At 41.6% G+C, this 18,401-nt stretch overlaps 1 protein-coding gene across 1 annotated transcript in view; it reads right to left on the reverse strand.

The window, feature by feature from the left end:
- The window catches only part of UGP2 (UDP-glucose pyrophosphorylase 2), a 95,306-nt gene that overhangs the window by 17,152 nt on the left and 59,753 nt on the right, over positions 1 to 18,401 (reverse strand). The window contains exons 4-6 of the mRNA XM_018555957.1: positions 7,810 to 7,995; positions 3,530 to 3,663; positions 582 to 879 (exon numbers count right to left, since the gene is read on the reverse strand). Coding sequence (XP_018411459.1) covers positions 582 to 879; positions 3,530 to 3,663; positions 7,810 to 7,995 — 618 coding nt within the window. The remainder of the gene's footprint in view (positions 1 to 581; positions 880 to 3,529; positions 3,664 to 7,809; positions 7,996 to 18,401) is intronic.

Genomic DNA, 18,401 nt, shown 5'->3' on the forward strand with positions numbered 1-18,401 from the left:
TTAATAAAAAAAATAGTTACATCTGATTTAAGCTGTAAAAAATACAACATATACAGTAGCTTACATAAATAAACTGCAGGAAGAGTATGCAGATCTTTCCTAGTTTTATAAGCTGCTAGTTATTTAGACTAGAGATATGCACTGGACTATTAAAATACCCAAGACTTGTCTCAATACCATAAATCCACACATAAAAAAAATGTATAAAGAAAAACCAAATGGCATACAACATTTCTAAATGTCACACTTTAAAGGTCCCCTGTATTCCTGTGCCTCTTCTCTCTATCTCTGGGTACACAACCCTACCACAGGTCTCTAAATCAAACAATAAGCAGGCATTACAGATTGCATTAGGCACATCAATCAGATAAAATAAAAATGGACAAACAGAGGATGGCAGAATTTCTTTCCACTGAATGTGCTGATGTGGAAGGGAAACTTTTACATGAGGAAATGTTACACATCTATTTTCTGGGTTTTCCTGTCACATTTAAAAAGAAAAACAGTCTGTGGTCATTTGTTCAACAATATCCTTAGAATAATATTGTAGTTTTGTGATAAAACCCATTGTGTGTGCTCACCTTCACATCAGCTCTGGTCTTGTCTGTGACCTCCATGACAAACTCACAACGTTTTCCATTTGGTGGATTCGTGAGGTGGTTGAGAATATAAAGGTCCACCGTGGCGCCCAGATTATCGATATTTGAGACAAATATATATTCTTTCCCCTCGTCTATCAGTGTGTCCAAGAGGCCCGAGTTATAAAAACTAGCATAGATGTCACCGTGACCAGGGGGGTACCAGGCTTCTGCATTCTCCGCTGAGTAAGACAAGTCCTTGGCGATCGGTAATAAGGATTCCTTGTTAATTCTTGGGTACCTGAGAAAGAACACACAGTATATGGGGTTGTGTTAGATAACTGATTATTTTATAGCCAAGCTAAATGTGAATATGGCCAAGCACAATGATGGGGTAGACTAATCTATATAGAGATTTCCATTCTATTTATGAATTTAAAAAAAAGAAAACCACATGCATGATTTTTGGGCAAGATGCCCTATATGCCATTACTCTAGCAGGTGTTTAGGCTTTCATGAGTTCCAATGGGTACCCCCAGCAAATCTTTATTGGAAGAGCAGCCGTGTTGAATGAATCTTGCATTGCACTTCAATATTGCCCTTTATTGGTTAGGGCAAGTTGGCCTAATTCTATTTTTATAATGAGCCCCAAAGATCTGCATGCATTCCTACATTGATGGTATCCCCTGGGATGTGAAAAGGACTTACGTACGAGGAGGCAAGGTCAAGTAACACCTTTATAAAGATGGTAGAAATAATACCCTTAGATCACATCCTGCTTCCTAGTAGAAAAAGCCTGGCCGCTGCCAGCTTGCAAGAGAGAAGAACCCTTGCTCTTGGTGTGGAAGCAGTGGTATCCTTGTAGGGGTCCAAAGCTCCCCTGTTAGAGCTCACCAAACAGGAGAGAGAGTGAGCTTTGCTAATAGCAGAACTATATATATGATTAGTATGGGTGATATTTTGAGATGAGGTTGGTGATGTAGCTGGGGGCAGAGTTGTAGATGACGTTGTATGTTGTGGTCGGTATTTTGTGGGAGCCAGTGGAAAGATTGGCAGAGAGGGGTGGCAGGCACTGAACAGATGGTAAGGTGGATGAGTCTGGCAGCAGCATTCATTAAAAGACTGAAGGGGGATAGATAGCAAAGGCACAATCATTTTAAGGTGTTAGACACTGAACAAATTAGCTTCCCTCCATTGCAAGGTAATGAGGTAAAAGTAGTAATGTTTGTACTTGTCAAATTCATTAACTACTTGTATGTTATATAAAAGCCAGTTATTTAACGCACACGAATATTTCTGCCATGTACATATCAATAGTCTGCCTATCACATTTACTCTTACTTCACCATGGTCACACACGATGTGGGGGAGGTTACAGTTATTTCAGGAATTGTTACAAGAATCATGTGAACAGACAAGATTGTTGTTTGATATGCTGTGTCTCTACACAGACGCTTTGTGCGCCTGATCTTCATTTCCTTTTTCTATAGTCCACAAGGTCACAGCACAATATTACTTCCCTTCATGATATGACAAACATGCTGCAAGCTCAAGAAGTCAGGACTAGAAAATATTCTTCTCGGCTAGCAATAATCAGAGAGGAGGTAAATTTACAGAAAAACATTGTTAGGGATTAAATAGAAAATAACCAGTTCTGCAAAATAACCAGTCAGCTGAGAACATTCATACAGTATCCTAAATTAGAACAAAAAACTACCCATTTACAAAGCCAAATCAGCTCAGGATCCATTTACAGCAGTAACATTCGGTTAAAAAAAATCAGTCCACCAGAACGATTCTGCTTTGGGTAGATGCTGGGAGCTTAATGACTCGCAGGCTTCCATAATCTCATGGGAACCAAAGCAAGACCTTTGCACCTGTGTTTTCCTGAAGCCAGGATCAGTCCATATTTTCCATGTATACTACGATTTACCAGTGAGATGTTTCTGTCACACAGCAGTCATTCCATTTGGGAATCCTTTTATACTGGCTTGTTTCCCGAGGACACCAAGGCAGGAGCTTAGGGCCCAGTGGATTCCAGGGGGCAAATACAACCTTAATGCTTCTGGAGTAAACCAAGGGATAGCACATTTGGTCGAAGGTGTGCACCTGCCTGCCACTTCACCAGGGAGGAAGCACTTGTAGACAGTTGATGTCTAATGGGGTGGACCCTGCTAGTATTCAGATGGGGTGGCTTCCTGTTTCTAATCATGTATTATGTTAATCAAAGGAGTGGACTGGGTTAGAGTGGGGCAAATCTGCTACCTTGTTTAAAGCCCACTAGGGCTGCAACTAATGATTATTTTAATAATTGTATTGTAAGCACATGGCGCTTGAATAGCTTCAGCCAGGGAATGACAGCTGCCAGTGGCAAGAGTCTGCAGACCGCAACTGAATGTAAGTACAGCAGGCAGTGGGCTGGTGCAATAGCCAGTCTGCTATTGGCCATTTCAAATTGCAATTGACAATAACAGGCTGGCTATTGCACCCGCCCACTGCTTACTGTGGCCTCCTCCCAGTGTGAAGGAGAGAGCTAGGGGATCCAACCAACTAACTGATAATGAGAATAGCTGACAACTATTCTCAATATCGATTAGTTGCTGGCAGCCTTAAAGCCCATTCTGCCTCTGCCTGAATCTAATATCATCCTCAAGTCGTTTCCTTTTTTAACTGTAAGCACATAATTTCCCTAAATGCTGGATACTAAATACAAGCTCTCAGCTCTTGCAAGATATACTTTTCATATCACGCCCAGTGATGGCTCTTGTCCAGGTTATCTATGATTATTGCAATGGCTTGTAAATAGTCTGTAAAATCAACCTTGCATTGTGCAGGAACTTCGGAAAGACACGGCAAAAGGGTTTATCTCTTTATAAAACAGAATATATTCTTTGGACAGACAATCCAACAATTTGTCACAAACGTGGCGTAATCTCAGGCACACACAGTACCTGCTCTGATTAAATGTGTAAATCTTCACCCGACAGTGGCTGTACTTCTGAAGGATTTTCTTGGTGTCCTCATCTGTGTTGAATGAATTCATGAGAACGAGAGGGACGTTTGTGTTGTAGGTTATGTTCAAGTGCTTGTATAGATGAGAAAGTAGGAAATAAGTATCAGGCATTCTAAAGCAGCTATGTATAGCATATACAATTATAAAACATGAGCAAGAAAACCTGGCATCTAGCATACATTAATGCAGTCTAAGCGACCAAAACAACTCCAACCAGTGACCTTCACTGCACGGATTGCCAATAGGGCCACCAGAAGACAACTCCCAACACAAAAGGTTTCAAAATTCGTGTTATGACAGGTAAGCCACTGAACTGAATGTATAAAAACAATCCACTGCATTATGCATTATCCCTAAAATTAAAGAGAATCCATCACCAAGCTGGTTTCATGAGAACCAAATTACACAAGTGTTTAGCTTTGTGATAGAACACATTTCAGGAGCTTTACAAAGCTTATAAAAGGATATGACAGACATTTCACACATACAAGTGTTGACTCACAGAGATTCTGCAAAAATGGTTTGTATTGTGAAATGTGTATGACTGTACACCATTTCATTGTAACTAGGGATGTCCCGATACCGATGCTAGTACCGGTATCGGGGCCGATACAGGGCATTTTCAGGAGTACTTGTACTCCTGAAAATGCCCCGATGCCTAGATCAGATACCGGCCATTTAAATTTTTTCAGACTGCAGCTGTGATCCCCCGCTGCCCCCCTCCCCCCTTTATCTTAGCTGCTGCTGCTCCTCCGTGTCCCATCCTTTTCAACTTTATGAATCGGTTTCCTTTTGGTGATATAGCTCAATGTGAGATGCCTGTGCTCCTTGCTGCACAGCAGTTTTCACTCTCATTGTAAGAAGAGAATGCCCGTACAGTGTGCTCTGGGGGGGGGAGCTGTAAATCTTTCATTGAGAGGGAAAACTTCTGTGTGGGTCTGGTGAGAGCATTATTAAACACATAAGGAACATGGACACCTTACACTGAGATATACCAGCAAAAGCAAACAGTTTCATCAAGTGGAAAAGGAACTGACACTTGTAACAATAGCCAGCCTGCTATTGGCTATTTCAATTTAAAATACCCAATAGCAGGCTGGCTATTGCTCCCAGCCACTGCCTGCTGTATTTACATTCAGTGAATCCAGTGAAGTAGAAAGGTGACACTAGAGGTCTAAAAGACCACTAATGTCACCTTAAAGAGAACCTGTCACCTCCAATGCACGCAGCACTGGTGAGAAACTGCCCTAAAATCATTAGTCTGTATTGTTAAAACCCTAATGAGCAAGGTTATCTTGTGATGCAGTGGGGGGTTTTGTCTCTTCATTGAAGAGGACTGTGTCCCTATTTCACTTTCTTTTGGCAATGATATTAAACACCCATCTTGCACTATAAATTATGTTCTGTGTACCTTAACGTAGACGTAAACCCTGACTGTACAACATTTCACTTGCTAAAGTGGTGTCTATCAAACAACTGCCATGTTATTTATTTAATGCTGGTTTACGCTTGTTTTTATTCCATGTTTTGTTCCTCCTGATCTCCTGTAGCCACTTCCCGTCTACCTGTACTCCAGCAACTATCACGTTATTCTCAGGGTGGGTATCCTAATGGTGACAACAGTGGAACATACATGTGCAATGTGTGTTGTCGCAGCTACTTGATTCTTCACTCCCAGGGAGACAGGCGGAACAATAGACAGGGAAAGCTTGTTGTCACCCTGTAACAGGAAGTGCTTGCATAAGGATCCTTTGTGGCAGGATCACCAGATATTATTTTATGAAAAGTTACAGATTTCAAAATATTGAAAATTACAATAACATGTTAAAGCTTATATGAGATTTTTGTGACTGGGTTCATACATACTGTAACGGAGATAAGTGGAAGCAAATGCACAGTGACATGGGAGCTTTATCCAGTAAGAAACCTGTGAGATGTGGAGAGTGCTGTAATCAATAGCGACCAATTCATCATCTCCTAATATAAATGCCATAATCTGAAATGTGATTGGTTGTTGGTGATCACGTGACCAATAATAACCTCATTGCTCTGTGCACACCCTTACTGAATAAGCCCTTATGTTTCATGAACGGCTCTTCACTGATAAAATAGCCACCTGTTATATGCAATAAAACACTTGCAATGTTCCAAAATGTTACCATGACAGTCCATACACCCGTCTGGCCTCCATTGGTGAAAGTCCCACCTGAATCTGTTGTACAACCACTCAATACAGGTAACATACCAGACACTGGGGGCTCTTAAAGCACCCAGCGATCATAAATACATTCACAGAGAGCTAATTATTATTTCCTTGGCCTATTTGTGACTGGTCAGTCCAGGGAATTGTATGTAATTCCCTTCTAAAAGTGGATATGCTTTCACACAAAAAAGTCTAATTTTAAGCTAAATGGCTCCCACTGTCTTATCGAAATATTTATTGCCAAAGAATCCAATTTTTTTTTGGCTCCCAGTTGGTGCCATTTTATTTCATGGCCATGACCATCTGTTGTATTTGGAGATTTTCCTCAGGCGAAGAGAGAGAGAGATATTTATTCTTACACAAACATTGTACATTTTATATGGAGCACTGGCAAGACACAGGCATCTCCGAAGCACGAGGTCTCAGGAAATGTAGCAATGCTTAATGCATTTATGTGCTGTAATCCTACAACTACTAATTCAGGTCCTAAAATGGACTCCCCCCGCATTCAATACAAAGAATAGAATCGGTGCAACAAAAAAACTACTTTCATTTTCCTTTAAAAAAAAAAAAAACTAAAAAAAAAGGGACAATTATATGTGAACTCGGCATAAAAGATCAGCAACCAGTAAGTTTCCCAGCTTTATTAAAGTCAATTCTCAGTGGCTGTAACAGGTTTACACACGTCGTACCATATTTTGTTAATTGAAGTGTATGCCATTTAAAGAAGAGTGCCACCCAACACTAACAAAATCCATGTTATGTGGGATTTGGTGGGTATGGTGCTTTTTCTCATTCTTGTGTTTCAACATTTTTGGGACATTCTGCTCCATTCTACCCATGTTCTGTATTATGTATCGCATTAAAGTCAACTAGGGCTGCAACAACTAATCGACATAATCGATTATTGAAAAAGTTGTCAACTTTTTCAATAATCGATTAATCGGCTTCTGATTGGTTGGCCCTGTTCACGGCTCCACACCTCCTCCCCACCTCACGCTCGCCGCTGCCAGACCTGTCCGCATCCACGCTCCGCACCTCCTCCGTGCCTCACACTCACCGCCTGCCCAAATCCACGATCGGCACAGGGACGCGGGGAGAAGAAGTAAGGAGGAGCAGGTATCGTTAGCTGCAGCTCTAAAGTCAACCTACCCTCACAGATTTTTTTCATAAGTGTACACCTGCTGTATAATGGGCGAGTGTAACACATACAGGTATTTATTAGCTCCTAAAGAAATCACAGCAACCCCCACCCTTCCTGACAATGCCTCCATCTCCATCTTGGTTCAGGCACGGATAGCACCTGGACCAAGATGCAGGTCTATAATGTCATATAACCCTCCTGGCTCTGTAGTAGCTTTTATCTTCCTGGCTATATTCACACGTGCCAGACAAAGCTCATTACCCTACTGCTGACTCCTGGCTTCCAAAAGCTTACGAGGTTACAGTCCCAGTGAGAGATCAATTGGGAAGGGAAGACCGAGGAAATTCTTCCTGCCTGCAACATGCTAATGAAATTCCCCCTCTCTGCCTGGATTTAATGAAAAAGGTAGTTTATTTTAGTATTGTGTTTGTGCTGTTTATTGTAAAGTTTATTGTGACATGGCAGGAATTCATTCATGGAGACTTAAAGTTACTGACAGGTCCACTTTAAATTATTCCCAACCAGCTATTTTCGCCACTGGAATGAATGGAAGAAACAACTAGCAGTGTTAGGATTCCTTTGTTATCTGCAGCAATCGCATTACAAACAAGAGTAGGGCTGACTAACCAGAATTTGTGGACTAGGAGGAGACAGAAGACCTCATGGTCAGTTCACTTTAAAGCATGAGGAGTGGCCCTGCAATGGATTTTCAATGCTGGATCAAGTTCTTCTTTAACAATGGCATTAAAGTACCCGATAGAAATTGTCGCCACAACCTAAGCCCCTTTGATAAGAAATACAGACCACCCATTTAATGTCATGACAGGGAATGTGCGGTATCAGGTTAACACCATTCCTGGACAGCACTCACCTCTATTTGTTTCACTGTGAGATCTAGGAAGGTATTTTCATTGCGGACCCCTATCAAGCTTTTTGGGCCTTTACAGCCCATGCTGGTCCCCAAACCTCCATTAAGTTTAACGACAACGAGTTTGTTGAGGACTGAAGAAACGTTCACTGGGAGGCCTCTGGCTTTCATCTTCTCATATGGCTGAATCTGGAAGATACACAAAAAAAGGGTTAGATATAAGTTTCCTCACTCTGCTTCCTTGTTCCTATTAAATGAAAAAATCTTAAGCCACAATGTATGATGTGTAACATATAAAGATTAGAGGGACATTTGGTGCTAGTGAATAGATGTGAGCAGAACTTTGGTATATTAGTTAGATTATAACAACAGGGCACAGTAAGTCTACAACAGGATACTCCATCTGTCAAGAAAAGATTTCATGATCAGTTTGATATGGAAACTTTTGGAAAGCCGTCTTTCCCCTTGTACATGCTTTCATTAGGACTTTTGTGTGCATATATTTATACATGAGTTGATATGAATTTTATAAAATGATTTTGTGAGCATCTGCAGGAACGTTTTTCAAAATGTGTATCATGATTGCAAGATGGCGTTATTTGCCAAAGAAAAATGACAGTTCCACCTATATTACATGGACTTCGCATAGAGTACAGGTATCAACCAATCCCCGACAGAGAAGACAGCGCAGACCCTGCAGAGGGGTTGCATTCATTCACACAGTTATCCAGGAGCCAGTGTGCTCAATCTAGGAGCCAACTCCGATGACCACAACTAAAGAAAACCTCAAAAGTTCCTGGTCTGTCAGGGCTGGTACAAATCCCAGGAGCCAGAAATAGCCAACACTGCTGGCATTTAACCTTTGAGGTATTCTCTAGTTGTCAATGGAGCTGGATCCTGGAATGAACAAACTGGTTGTGGAATTTTATATTAATGTGTCCATCCCTGATGTAAATACACAAACTCGAACTAGAAGAAAGAAAGTGACCAATGAAAAGAGTGAGATGCACTGGTAAAACTATTTACATCAAGCTATAATTTTCAGCTGGATATTGAAAAACAATTCAGCCTGCATTTGTCAGAGGCATAGATCTGCAATAATTGAAAACATATGTATACACATGTCATTGAGAACATAAGTAGCACATAATTATAAGCTTGCATTCCTACAACAGAACATCAGGTTTACAGCACAGTTCAGCCTGAATTTCCATGACCTGAGATTATGACCTCTTTAGTGAGGACTAAAACCAGCAGATGCATCATTCTTCACTTAATAAATGCGTGTATGTTGATTGTTTCTATATCCACGTTCTACCTACCCACCCCTACGTACTTTCACAGACAGAACTGCCCTTAGGGATGGAGGACAAGTGACATACATTGATGTAATGTGTATAAAACCTCTCCCTTTACATCATAGGAATGTGGCCTTCACACCCTGTGAAAGACTTTATGCCTACAGAAACAAATGTTGAAGGTACGTTTAACAGTCAGGTGTTATGACTCAATACGAGAGGGAAATAAATGAGGAAAGAGCACTGGGTTCAGTATTCATGATAGAGATGGGAGTTACTTGCCAAACCTGATCGCATTGTTCCATTACTCAATATAGAGCCTGATCATGGAACACAAAGCTTCTTACTAAGGGGATAGTTATTTCCACTCTCTGGAAAGTAATGACTAAACACTATAGATCTTCCGCAAAATCTAATCAGTTGCTATAGATTTTTTTCTCATTCAACCATATAAATGGGCACCTGTTTGTCAAACCCCAAACACAGAAAAGAAACTCCTATATCACCACTCTGCATAGTTATGCATGTTTTTTGAAACACAAGTTTATATTGGATAAATCAATGTGTGCGCTTTTCACTTTCTTATTTTATAATGTTTAAGTAAATACAACTTATTATAAAATCGCAAGTCATGTACGATGAGACTTTAGATGATCTTTGAGAATGTGTCCGTTGAGCTGCCCCTCTCTCAGATTTAGAAGAGGCGGACATGTTTATGCCATCTAGCAGAGAAGAGCCATTGAAGACTACATGTGGTCACAATGATTTTTATCATAACATTTATCACAGACTAAAAACATTCTAGGAGCAGCCTTTTCACCCATTATACCACAGAGAAACCTGTGAAATAGTTTTCATGCCTCAGGGAACTCCCACTAAAAATTATTATACCTGGCCCCTGACATTGGCGGCCGGTGGGAAAGTGACCCCTGACATTGGCGGCCGGTGGGTAAGTGACCCCTGACATTGGCGGCCGGTGGGTAAGTGACCGCTAATATTGGTGGTCAGTGGAAAAGTGACCCAACATATTGGTGGTCAGTGGAAAAGTGACCCCTAATAAGTGGGAAAGTGACCCCTTGCAATGGTGGTCAGAGCAGATGCGACCCCTTGCATTAGTGGTCAGTGGACATGCGACCCCTTGCATTAGTGGTCAGTGGAGAAGCGCGACCCCTTGCATTAGTGGTCAGTGGAGAAGCGACCCCTTACATTGATTGTCACTGCAGGTACCTCTCTCTCCCCCAATTAACCCCTTGCAACTTCTGGAGGAACCCCGGTTACGAAAGGCTGTTCTAGAAGAATTTCATAGTGGGAAAAACTCTAAATCCCCAAAGAAACTGTGGCTTGGTAAAAGGTACTAAAGGAAGGGCTAACACAACCCACAGCCTCCTACAGGCCAAGTGGAAAGTGCAGATTTGACCATTCTACGAACTTCAACATTCAGCATGAATTCTGCATTCTCAAGTTTACAACAAATGGTAAATAAATAATTCTTTATAACTGCATATAGAAGATTACTTTCCTCATTGTTGTAATCTGAGTATATCATGCTATAAATAGAATTTACCAGGATCACCTTCATACGGATTATGAATCAGTTATGAGTCAGCAATTCTTTGCCATGTTGACAATGTGAGCAATAACCAACAAAAGAGTGGTGTGGTTAATTTATTGCTCTTGTTTAAAAAAATTAAACAAACGTGTAACTAAGTTTTGTAGTTTATGGGGCAGAAAGTATTCCCTTTTCTAATGTGTCCTTGTCCAGCAAGTGCTGTGTAAACATCTTTGGGTCCAGTGCAACTTTTCAGCTAAGGCCTAAGCCAACCCATTATTACCAACACCTTCCTTTGCTAGTGGAAATGGACTTTCAAGACCATGGAATGGGTAGCAGATTAGATCCAATCTGTGAAAAAATTAAAACTATTAGTCTTTTTTTCTAACCCATAAGACGACTTTCCTCATGTTCTGTAACTGCCACTTCCAAATTAATCAATATACCAAACTCTCAATATAAACAGACCAAAAATGGCACTGGCTGATTAAACAAAGCGCAAAGAACCGGCACACTTCAAAGTATCCATTTTTCAAGTGTTGTGTCTGTAATTGGTTATAGTAGAAAGGCATCATGGCACACTCACAAACCAGCATGTAAAACAACTTGTCTCACCACTAAGGACAATGACAGAGGTTTGGATACACGTCTTCTGCAAAGGATGTGTAAGCCGCACTGCCGCGCCAAGGCACCTCTTATAGTTCAAAGCCCATTTCGTGTGCACCTTACTGTATAACTGGTAACAAATTGTTGAGTGCGTTTGTAGTTTGTTTTGCTTTACCGATTTGGTGCAGCGACGCATGGGGTTTCTCAGCTGCCAATGGGATGTGCGGGATCCCTTGTGTGTTTCTGTACCTTTAAGGAGGTGGGGCGTCCTCCTGACAGGCCTGCACCCAATTTGATATCTTCTGCCCCATGTGCTCCAAGATGGAGACTCTCATAGTTTAGAGTTAGGACCGCACTATAAGAGGTGCCTTGGCGCGGCTTACACATCCTTTGCAGAAGACGTGTATCCAAACCTCTGTCCTTGTCCTTAGTGGTGAGACAAGTTGTTTTACATGCTAGTTTGTGAGTGTGCCATGATGCCTTTCTACTGTTCTACTGTTCAAAGCCCATTTCGTGTGCACCTTACTGTATAACTGGTAACAAATTGTTGAGTGCGTTTGTCGTTTGTTTTGCTTTACTGTAATTGGTTATAGACACAAAAAAAATATCTTAAATCCAAGTATAACCAGGGAGACATTTCCAGATTCATTCTAGATTTCACAGAACTGTCTCCCGTGCCTTCTAAAGGATCTGTTTAATAAGAATGAAAAAATGAATTTGAGATGGCATCCCATTAAAGACTGACTCGAGGAGAACATACTGGAAAAAGGAGCCTGAAAACTTCAAAGAAAGTCTGCTTACAGGCAGACAGGATAATAAATCACAATTCGGCACACTAACAAAACAAATAAGTGAAAGGCAAAAGTAAATGGAGTCAATTTAACATCCTTTACTTGTGGTTTAATCAATTTCCCTAATCAAATTGTCTGCAAGAGTCTACACAGATAAATAAGGTATTTCTAACCACCATGAGGTAAACACTCAAAAAAAAACACCACAAAAAAACCCCACTTATGACATACTTGCACATAGGCCATTTCACAAGACAAATACTGCCTACACTATGGTCATAAATCCCATCTGGTTGTACAGTCCCAAAGCTTTGAATGAATGAATGAATGAATGTGATCTTGTCCACATATATACACAGACAGACAGACAAGACAATTCAACTTCCAAAGCGTATATTTTTATATATTTAACTATTCTTGTAAAGCTGGTTTCCAGGCTAACCAAAAGAAATCTAACAGATTCCCAACGTGAATAGATGACACTATTCCGGGCTACTGTATTCCAATGCCCGAAGTTTGATGCACATGTAAAAACGTTTGTACAAAGTTTGCAAAACACTAAAAACCTAGTTTACGTGTGTAAAAACAAGAACGAGTACACAGGATGTCTTAATGCAAGCTTAAGGTGTAACTGGGATGCCTCCACCCCCCCTTTTCCAGGAAAATTATAGATCAGGGGTAGGCAAACTCTGGCCCTCTAGTTGGGGTGACACTACAAAACCCATCATGCATCTGCCTCTGGAAGTCATGTCTGTGGCTGTCATGCAATCCTGCAAAGCCTAATGGGATTTGTAGTTGCACGACAGCCGGAGGGCCAACGTTTGACAACCCCTGTATACAGACTATGGATAGAGAGCATAGCTGAGCATTGATTAAAATCGGGTATAAGAAATCACATACCAGTTTATCTGATTTTTATCATAAAAGGTGCACTTCCATATTTTTATATTTGCAATTCAATACTCATAACCCTATACAAGTAGACACAACTGTTCTTCTAATATTTCTGTCAGCATTGTACTAAGATCTAACCAAGGCCAGACCATCACTGACGAGCATTCATTGTCATCATGCCCCACACTGATGCTATAATGCTGCAGGATTTCTAAATGCCATAGAGATCAGATGTCACATAACATAGTGATATCACATTATACCATCTTCGCACATCTCAAATATTACATATCTATAGAACAAGAAACACAGAAGATACACAGAAGATACACAAGAGCACACAGAACAGTCTTACAATCCGTCCCTCTCTAAAACCAAGTATGCCAAAAAAAAACTGTAAAAGACTAGTAGTATATAATGGAGAACATTTACCTGGACCATCGCTGTTATGTTTCAGCAGTGGAACACTCTACTGGTATGCTTCATCATTAAATCTGCAACTTTGAGGGCATCTCTAGAGCTGCATCATCAAAAATCTCTGACGTGAAAACAATGACTATCCTTTAAATACTTTTTTTTGTAACCAGGTGAACTTTCCCCACCTTTTTACTAAAATTAGACTAGTTCAACCACTTCACAAGGCTCATCTAGGCTTTGGGATTCCGCAATGTGTATTGATCAGATACAATGGAATGACAAAGTCTTATAATATATTTACATTGTATGCCAATATGCCTGTACTTTCATCCATGTGCCTGAGCCCATAGGTATGTTGCAGAACTGGGAAGGATACTACTGTCAATTATGGACATGCGGTCCTATCACTGCATTACCGTGTTTACACACTAGGTCTTATTTTCGGGGGCTGTCTTATTTTTTTTTTTAAATAAAAAATACTGTCATACACAGTGTCACAGTACCTGCGGGCTGCAGCTGTCCTGGAGCTCTCCTCTCTGATGCCGTCCAGGTAGCCACCTCGTCGCACGGACCTCCAGTCAGAAGTTACCTCACCTGACCTCACTCCGACCCCACTAGCCATGGCGCGCTGTGCCGCTGCCTGCTGGGAAATGTAGTTTTCTGCCCGACGGCAGCACTCTAAGCAAAAGCCGCGGCAGACAGGTGGGCGGGCGGGAGCTGCATAGCGGCGGTCAGTCCCCGCCGTGTATGCATGAAATGTTTTGCGGTCCTTGACATGTTTTATACATGCAGACTTCAGGAGACCAGCTGCTCATATAATTGAGCGTTACTCTCGGACCCCTGGCTGGCTGCTTGGATGCAGCAATACATGTGTGCCCCCTTCCACCGAACTCGGTCTTATTTTCAGGGTAGGTCCTATAACAGAAATCTCTGAAGATAGTGCTAAGTCTTACTTTCGGGGTAGGTCTTATTTTCGGGGAAACATGGTAGTAAAGGCCGTGGACCACAGATGTTTTGTGACCACCCCTCTCTTCCCCTCCCATTTTTTTTCCATTTACATCTGTTATGTTATATGATATAAAAATGTCAGTAAAAATGAATTGTACCAGAATAATATACTTGCTGAGGGCATTGCACCCATGGAGGAATGGTGCAATGCAGCTTTTCTCTTCCTACAACACGGGGACTGATAGCAGGTAGGCTGTCCTAGGTAGCAGCCAAAGGAAGTTAATGCAATGGCTTATTTAAGTACCTTCAAGAAAAAGAGGCTGGTGAGAACCTGCCATGACGCTTTCTAATATCATTGCAACAGACTTGTAGAGGATTTTTTTTTAAGGGTAAATACCTTTGTATGTCTCAATGAAGGTATGGGGAAGTAAAAGAAGCATTAATCAGGTCCTAAATCAGCTTCTCAATAGTGGGGAAAGGGAAGTGGGATAAAAGGCCTGTATTTACAGCACCCAGAAGCCCCAGCTGCTGCGTTTTTCTGTCCATAGCAAAGTATGTACAGAAAACGCTGTATGCAGGCACACGCCTATTGGCATAAGTTCCAAAGGCATGCAGGAACTTTCGCCCATGTGCGTGCACATTTAAACGCTGATACCAGCGTGTACGCACATATAGCACATTCCGATGGACAAAAAAGGCAGTAGCTGGGGCTCCAAGGCCACAAATACTGGCCTAGTTTACACTGCATGTCAATACGCTTGTATTTGCACCGGTGTGCAAAGTCCGATACAGGTCCAACAGATGGGCTGCTGGGTAATATACTGCAAAGTTTCAAATTCAAGAATACAGGTAAGTAGGGGAAAAGGATGAATAGGGTGATGGGGAAATAAATGGAATGACAGGGAACTAAACTTAAGGGTTTGAGGCACCGTTCGGCTCTGGATAAGGTCCAGTTCGCTAAGGGATATATGGAGTGCTAAGAGGTGAGCGGTCGTTTAAAAAGGTATCAAATGCATGGAACATGGACCAAAACGTCCATGTGAAAAGAAAAGAATCTGCTCTGGTATATAGTCTCCAGCTCATTCATGATGCCAAGGATGAAGTGTCTTGTGATTTCTAATATATCTTATTGAAGATAAAAGGACAGATTAAGGACCCTTTCACACCATCGCATTTCATGTGTGCTACAATGTCAGATCACAGTAAGCTAAAAGTACATAAAAACTTTTTATCATTATAATTTATGAAGCTCCTCACATCGGTGACTTGCGCTATTGAAAAATTCTGCTTGCTGCATCTTCTGTGCACTTTGGTAAAATCACGCTTTACATTATAGTCAATAGTAACTCATGGAAAACGAGAATGTATATCCTATAAACACAGACAAAATGCAAACAAAAATGCACAAACATGCAAAATGCATGTAAAACAAGTCTTTGGTTGTGTTTCATTGCAACCCAACACATTCCAAACGTGCAAAAAAACACATTATGCGCTTTGCGGAAATCAGCAATGTATTTTCTAACACGATGGTGTGAATGGGCCTTTAGGGTTGTCAGAATGTGTATCTCAATCTCTGTGCAGACTTCGGGGAAAAGCAATCAGCAGGAAATGACATTACATAAAAAACAAAGCTCCCTGAAGATTCTAACAGACAGGAAATTATCAGTAACATCAAATAACTAAATGGCTTGTATAGCAGGAATATACACTAAATCAATTGTTTAGAAACCTGCCATTGTGACAGGTTTGGAATACAATGAGACGGTCTATGGGCTATGATGGGCTTGGTACAGGAACAAAAAAACAAAAATTGATGTCTAAAGCTTCGTCACATTTTGCTGCAATTCCGGTGATCAGATATGTGCAATGTTACAATTGTGCACAGATGGCATGTTTAAACCTTTAGCAGTAATATACCATGCAGTGCCCACTCAGGGGCTCTTAGGACATGTCTTCCTATCGCCTTATGTGATACAACTCATGAGGTCAGGCTCACTATAACAAAAAAGCGATTAAAGTGGAAAAGTTAAAAAAAAAAGATAGAACGAAACTCTGTAGGTCTCTTCTGTCACATATATGCTTCTTCCTGCCTGTCAGCGATTGTGTACACTAAGCTGTGCATGCGCAGCTCAGCAAGGTCCTGCGACAAGATGAGGTAACTCTCCCGTGTGTATGCACTGACTATGCATGGTTCCAGCCCAGCCAAGCACGAGGGTAAAGACACCGAACTTGGAAGGAGACTGGAGAAGATAAAAGTGTGGGCGATGCAGTAGAATGCGGACATCACAGCGCTGGAGGGGGGATTGCCTGCGAGGTAAGTCTGCCATAATGTGCAAACATGCTGTGCACACTAGCACAAAGTGGCAAACACCTCCTGGAGGCCCACTATAACAATTTTGTGCTGGCGGTTTACTACCACTTTAAAATGGTAACTTTATGTTATCTACTGGTGTTATAATTAGGAAGACCTGAAAAAAGATGTTACAGACTTTCATGGACTGATGTTCTCCAATATTGTCTAAGAAGAATCAACCTGGGCACAAGGTACTTTCTCAGGTGTGAGCTTCTCTATCAAGATGGACATTGTACAGGCTCTACAGAACGGTCTTAAAGAAAAAGGGCTAGTTCACAGCAGCCCCAGTGCGCTCCGGCCCGATTGGTGCCAGAACGTACTGTATCGCATTCCAGTCGGCTCACTTTGTTTTGGGGCGGGAGGGGGCGTGGTGGTGCACTGAAGTCAATGGCACCGCAGCCACGCCCCCCTGGCCGCTGTGCGATCGCCCCCACTGGAACGCGTGGCACATCAGTGCCTGCATTCTGGTCCGGTCAGAAAAAATGCTGCATACACTATTGTTTCTGTCCGCACCGGAACGCAGACACTGATGTGCCACGTGTTCCGGTGCGGGCAATCGCACTGCAGCTGGAGGGCGTGGCTGCAGTGCCATTGACTTCAATGCACCCCCACACCCCCTCCCGCCCCAAAACAAAGTGAGAGGGCTGGAATGCGATCTGGCACCAATTGGGCCAGAACACACTGGGGTTGGTGTAAACTAGCCTTAACCTTTGTCCTAAAAAATTATGCGGCTTTATCGAATTTTGCTGGTCATTTTTATGTTAATAAAAGACCTTCCTTCCTTGCTGAGATACCACTGTTACGGCTTCTAGTGATGTCACTGGGGTATGTGCAGTTGAAGCCTCTGTCCTGGCATCCTGGCCATGCTAAGATCTGCATAGCAAGCACCTTGCTGGGGATAGTGAGATGTCACTGGGCTTCGTACACTTTACGCTAAAAGCGAGGCTTGGCCTTCTCTCTGCATGGATGATGTCGGTGGAGGGTGAAAGCAGAAATATAGAAAGCAAAGGCCAAAAATAATCAGAGATGATGCCTGGTTTCAGCGGGCACAGGAAACAAACAGTCTACACCATGAAACACAGTCACAGAATTAATAATGGTGGTGTTTAATGTCTTTATTGAGAATATGGTGTACTTTGTGAATGGTGTTATTGATTTTTCTGGCAGCGGGTTTACTCCCGCTTTAACTTGTCTCATATATAGATCCTATTGTTCTTTTTGAGTGCCAGACATCCCAGCTCAGTATGACACAACCCCTTCAATATCCCAATGTGGCTTACAAGCTTAAAACAGTCTCAGGTATAACTATGAGTGAATTATGAAAACATTTACAATTTGGCAGCTGAAATAGCCACAATAGTGGCAAATCAGAAATGCTTAGTACAGACAATCAGATGTGGGTACTTGGCTGCAAACTGGAAAAATAATGACAAAATGAGCTAGGCACTTCCACCATTGCTCATACTCACTCGTTTGTTGTACATACAAGGTTTGAGCACCATCAAACAGTATGACTGCTCTGTATTAGAGTTTGGCCCATACATTTATTATGTTCCAGGAACAGACAGTGAACAAATAAGCTGTCACTACTATTATCATTGTTTTTTTCACATTAACTCATGTACATCACACTATTCACTAGTGCAGCTGAATACACAAAACCCCAGAACCTAATATAAAAACACCTGAAGAAAAAAATACTGTGTTTCAAGGAATAATAAGAGTATAATAATCTA

The sequence above is a fragment of the Nanorana parkeri genome, unplaced genomic scaffold (assembly GCF_000935625.1).
Source record: "Nanorana parkeri isolate BGI_ZX_2015 unplaced genomic scaffold, ASM93562v1 scaffold11, whole genome shotgun sequence".
Lineage (NCBI taxonomy): Eukaryota > Metazoa > Chordata > Amphibia > Anura > Dicroglossidae > Nanorana > Nanorana parkeri.